Source organism: Hyposmocoma kahamanoa, unplaced genomic scaffold, assembly GCF_003589595.1.
Source record: "Hyposmocoma kahamanoa isolate Upper Pololo Valley unplaced genomic scaffold, ASM358959v1 63, whole genome shotgun sequence".
Taxonomy (NCBI): Eukaryota; Metazoa; Arthropoda; class Insecta; order Lepidoptera; family Cosmopterigidae; genus Hyposmocoma; species Hyposmocoma kahamanoa.
In genome coordinates, this window is record NW_020653851.1 from 20,161,911 (window position 1) to 20,167,930 (window position 6,020).

At 37.0% G+C, this 6,020-nt stretch overlaps 1 protein-coding gene across 1 annotated transcript in view; it reads right to left on the reverse strand.

The window, feature by feature from the left end:
- Window positions 1-2,831: 2,831 nt before the first annotated feature.
- The window catches only part of LOC113230010 (probable peroxisomal acyl-coenzyme A oxidase 1), an 18,650-nt gene continuing 15,461 nt past the window's right edge, over window positions 2,832-6,020 (reverse strand). Inside the window, exon 12 of the mRNA XM_026463731.1 lies at window positions 2,832-3,470. Coding sequence (XP_026319516.1) covers window positions 3,327-3,470 — 144 coding nt within the window. The 3' untranslated portion in view covers window positions 2,832-3,326. The remainder of the gene's footprint in view (window positions 3,471-6,020) is intronic.

Below are 6,020 nucleotides of genomic sequence, written 5' to 3' on the forward strand. Positions count from 1 at the left end.
TAACATCAGCGGATGCTGACGCGGATGCAGATTTTATGTATTTAAAAAAATGCGTAAAATGTACCTTACTGAATCTATCTACATGAAAAAGCTTTTTAATTTCTTTGGTATCGTAATAAAATATTATTACAATGATTTTGTGAATCAATCAATCTTCATAATAAATCAACCGATTTACCTAGGTTATTTGTGGTGGAATTTCATCAAAGTTATATATTAAAAATAACAGCTGAACTGCTGTTTCTGGAAGGTTTGTAAATTATTCCAGCGTGCCTCTTAGGTCATTTCACGACTCGAACATCCGCAATGAATATCAGCATCGATGAATGCAGATGCTGATGAGGATGCCGATATTCGCAACAACACAGCAGCTTGATTTTGATTGGCTCTCCCGATCTGAAACTGCATGTCTTCCGAGTGGAGGTGCGTAATTGCGATTCACAACTGGCCGATCGGAAATTTTGACATTTCTCATAAATTAGAAAGACATAGTAGGAATCAGGTTCATCTTCTCGCTCAGTAACCCATCTGCTTTCGAGACTACCCGATCGGATCGTCTCCTATTTGAATCAAAATCAGGACGCTGGTTCAAATATTTGGCGGCACGTACCAATGAATTAATTTCTTAGTTACGTACACAAATGAACGTTTAGTATTTGGTTTTTTTAATAAAATAAGTACACATTTGACCTTCATCGCACCTGATGGAAAATGGCGATGTGGCATGCACACTTAAATAATACCTATTAACTCTCGCCTTGAAAAGATACAAGCTATAGCGTTCGGGGAACAAGTCCGCAGGCAGGGCATTCCACTCCCTAGCCGCTCGTCATATAAATGTGGAAACGAAACGCTCCGAGTGAATCCTGGAAATATCCACCAATCTCATATCAAGGTAAATGTCGTAATGAAACTTGTTTGTCGAAGTAGGTTCAAAATTCTCGGAAAACGTGTGTGAAGTCCCCAACCTGCAATAGGACAATGGTAGACTATGCCCTAAACCATAGAACATCGAGTATATAACCAGAAATAGAGACGAAATGTCATTTAATTTGTTGAAAACTATTCAGCCAAATCATTACGGTGACAGCTGCGCTCCGATTTGGCTGTTCTCAGCCACGGCATATGCTGAGTGGTACCCATTCAGTATCTTAATTTTAATTTTAATTTATTTTTTATTTTGTGAGTACAATTTAAAATGAATAGTACTGAATAAAATTTTCTTATTGTCCTTTCTTTCATTTTTACGAAGGTTTTCAAGTGACTCAACTCAATAGAATTACAAAACGAGTCGTCTAGATCAGAAAACTATAAACATTCTGTAATAATATCATTACAATTTGAACAAAACTCAATTTACAACAAACCTTCAGTTGTAAATAATTTTTGCACACGATTTCTGGTTGTACCTATGGTTATAACAATAATTTGAACAAATAAAGGTGTTCATCACAACACTCGTGCTGTATTGAAATAACCTTTTGTAAATGCGGTAGGTACTTTTTATATTGATATATTTATACTAGCATCACGGATTGGTTTCTTGATTATGGAGTACGATTATGAAATAGAAATAAAATGCTGGATAATTTTGAATTTGAGGCACTCTTGTTCAAAATACCACAAACACAACAATTAACACGTCTGCTATTTGATGTCATTGTTTTAATACCGAGTGATCGCTTCACGGTCATTCTTGGGCTAATGTTCACCACCTAATTTCCGTGGCAATTTGTATTATTTAAATATTCAAGAATATTATCGTGTAATTATTAAATGACATTTCACGTTAAAATACTCGAATATTAAATAATATTGCATGATAAATAATTTAATACTTAAATAATAAAAATTGCCACGGAAATTAGGTAGTGAACACTACTCCGAGAATATTCATTCAGATGATCCGCGCTATGGAACGCAAGTGCACCGCGAGACTATGCAAATGTGTGCATGCATACACGGCGCGCGACGGGCGTGCACACATACAATCCGCGCTGCTTAGTTTGTTTGGAGTTACCATACTTCTCTTATTATAATACGCCTAAACCCGTTCCTTATAAAATACCGGTGCCCAGTACTGAAACATAATAATGGGTTGATGATGATGTAACTCGACAAAATCGAATGAAAGTCACTCGTCTTTATTCCCGTTACCCTCATTTTCTTTATTTGAATATTTGTTCCGGTCCTTTACAGAATAGTCACTTATGTCTAAAATTAAAATAGTTTGTACACTTTCCTATGAAAATAATTATAAAATACCTGCTTTCAGGGTTTTGAAACCTGAAAGCAGACGTGATAATTATCCCGATAATTGTCTTTATAAATATACCTTGATTATTAATTAATTGGAACAACAAATTGTTAGAGGAACGTCATGCCATGTGTTTGTATTAGAGACATGTACAGACGTGTCAAATGTCAATCTAAAAAAAGTCGCAAACCAAACTGTTTCGTTTGTCGTTTGAATGTTTAGTTTTCTCACTATTTATTTGTAATGTTTGATCAAAAATGTAACCGGCAAAACTATGAATGATCATCATAGATAATTATCATGATAATAATCAGAAATACTGATGTTACCCGAAACCAGAATCAATGGAAAAAAGAAAGGAGGCCTTTGCCCAGCAGTGGGATAATAATAATAATAACGCTCACACTCAACATAGCCCCGCACTAGGGAAACCCTGTGTCGCGGGTGCCATGGACATACACATAGACAACCACAAATTACACCCAAAGTCACGAGAGAAATAAATTTAGGCCATACAAATATTTCTCCCGGCCCGGGAATCGGACCTGGGACCTCTGCGTGGCAGTCCGGTATGGTAACCGTTCGGCCACGGAGGCAGTTAATAAAAAGAGGATAGAACAGGCTTTTAATAATAATTATCGAAACAAATAAATATCTTGATAATTTCGAATTTGGTAATGTTATTGTCGTTTGATTATTTAGTTTTATCACTGTTTGTTTGTTTATCAATGTTTGATCAAACATTTAATCGGCAGAACTATGAATGATCATGGATAATTATCATAGATCTTGATGTTGCCCGAAACCGGAATCAATGGAAAAAGAAGGGGACGTCTTTAACCAAGCACTGGGATAGAACATACATATGACAAAACAAATAAATATTTTGATAATTTCGAACGCGCCGTAATCAATAAATTCTGATTAAAATACTCTGCAATACCCAGCTTAAGATAGTGGAAGCAATTAATTTACAAAAAATTTCAGCAGTTACTTTTGTAATTATCACAAACTAGTGAGTGTTTTCACGCATATTGTATGTACTACGTAGTTATGTTCCGTTATTGTTCTATAGTTTCCCCTGCATGAACGGCTTGAGGTACTTGTGGAAAGTGTCGTTGACGGGCTGCGCGTTTAATGGGCTCTTTAGGGCTTCCTCCATCAGTCGCTCGTACACTCGTCCATCCCATGACCCCAAAGTTGACCGCAGTATCTGGTATTCAAAAAAATCCATCTATACTAGTTATCTAATGTCAATTTTATAATAATATATCGCTGCTTTTCAAGTTTAATCTAAAGTTTAGAAAGTGTTCGGTGAAAGGATATTCTCCTTCTTCCTAGAAGGAGAATATCTTGGCTCAGAAATTTACACCAGTGGTTCAATAGGAGCACCCAATCATTATTCAGAGCTACAGTGTCCAAGGAACAGATTGTCATTATGATCGCTGTCTTTCATCAGAAGATGCACATGAAGAAGAAGAATCCAAAGTTGGTCTCTTTTGGACTTATTACTGAGATTTATTGAGAAAATGCTACATGTTTTGTGATTGGAATTCCAAGCTTTTCATTGGTTGGAATAATCACATGACAATATTGGGATGGTCGACGATTCCTCAACTTTGCGCGGCAGACACGTTTTGAGGTTTTAAGAGGAGGAGGAGGAGGTTAGGCCTCTATTCTAAAAAGTCATCGATAAGTTATCTGTGAATCAACAAACTTCCAATATTAATTATTACAAGATCACTTCTCAGAATAGGTCTTCCTTGGTACCTACACGATCTTACGATTATTATTTGATTTCGGTCTATAAACGAAGTTAAAACCAGCCAACAGGCTGAGAAAATAAAAACAACAATAATTTGCCAGACAACTAACGAAATTCCCGGCTTTACCCAGAACACCCAGACCAGAACCAATTTAGAAAAGTTTATTTCTAAAATTAGTCCCATCGGTATCGAACCCAGGACATAATAAACCATTGTGCCACCGAGGTTGTCAAAATAACACTACAGTTCGTCATTTTAAATCAACTCGTTTTATTTATATTAGATGATCAAACGAACTTCTTGAAGTGAAGTTCGATCACCATTATGTGAGTCGCTTCATTCGAATATATAATATTTAACCAAGTAGTTTCCTTAACTTGCTAGGCAAGGAGAAAAACCGTTATATGTTCACATCTTTATATATTTTTAATAAAAATATATCTTATCGATTAAGCCTCTGGTTTTTAATTTACATAAAATCAACTAGAAGCAAAACTGAATACTCTAAAACTCTACCTGGTTAAATGTTATATCGAGAATGAAGCGACGAAATATAATAGATGATCAAACGAACTTCTTGAAGTGAAGTTCGATCACTATTATGTGAGTCGCTTCATTCGAAGATATAATCAACACCCTCCCTCACTTGACATCGTCATCTCAGAAGTAAAGATTCTGAAACTCTCAAATAAGTTTTGCTTCCCACTCTAAAAGGAATGAGGATAGAAAATGGCTGTTGATGCCTGGTAGGGAGTGTCAACGTCAAACATTTTTATTTCTCTAAACTCCGTGCGGTGTTGCCTAGCAAGTTAAGGAAAGTACCTGGTTAAATATTATATCGAAAATGAAGCGACGAAATATAATACAAGATCACTGATCGGCATAAGCCCCCGTAAAACTTTAGTTTACGTACAAATGCAGGACCCTTTGTTTTACGCTTTTTCTTTTCGCAAAATACAAACAATACCGATAACTCGGTGTTCTTTAATGAGTATATTTGTTGTTCAACAGGAATAAAAATATCGTTCTCTAGTCGTGTTTATTATGGCGTATGACGTTGTGACCTCCTTATCGCTTTGTCATCCCACCTTTTTATCGGCTATTTCTCCAGTTCCTGGCCACTCATTCCTAAATTTTGAATCATTCTTTAATTCCTTTGTCTCGAGTATTTATGTGGTCTGTGGTCTCACCATTCCGATTTTGTTTCGTTCCATCGTGACTCCCTGCCCGATCGCGGCAGCGAACACGTCTTCTCGTTAAATTTCTGAACCGTTTGCCAGTTACCAAAAATATCTTGTACGATAAACATTTTAAAGATCACAAATATTAATAAAACAGGAATAATATTTGTAAAACTGAATTTATTACCACTATTTCTTTACCCTTTTGAATTTTGAACTTTAAACTTACTAAGCAAGAGTAGGGAGGCTGCGGAGGCTACTACACTCTCCTTACAACATTACAACCAACAGAACGTGCCACCCGCGCGCTTTCAGGAGTGTTTACACAGATGCGAACGCCGTCTTCAGCAGACTACTTCGCCTTGCCGAAAGAAATGCAGTCGACTCGCTGTTTAGATCGAGTCGATCGCCACCCATTCGATAAGCAAATTCAGTTAACGAAGGCGGCGTTGTCGACGCCCTGGTAACTCTGAGTCGACATCGCGTCACTATAAATACAAATTTACGCTTAGAGACACAACCAATCGGATCAGGTAGGTGGGTATTCCCCAGCCCCCAGCACGCGCATGATGTTCTACGACTCAGTGTATATCTAGACTGGGTAGGTTGCTGTCTTCGGCGAGTAAGCGGAGGCGATCTGTCGACCCAGTGTAAAAGCTCCATTAATATTAAGGGTCATCACTTCTATACGTTTATAAAATATATAATAAAACACGGCAGTTATAGTCTGTATTTTTTGAAGATAGAGTAGGTGGATTCGCAATGCACAAATTCTGGCAATATACTGCTGCAATTTAACGCGTCGCGCGATATGAC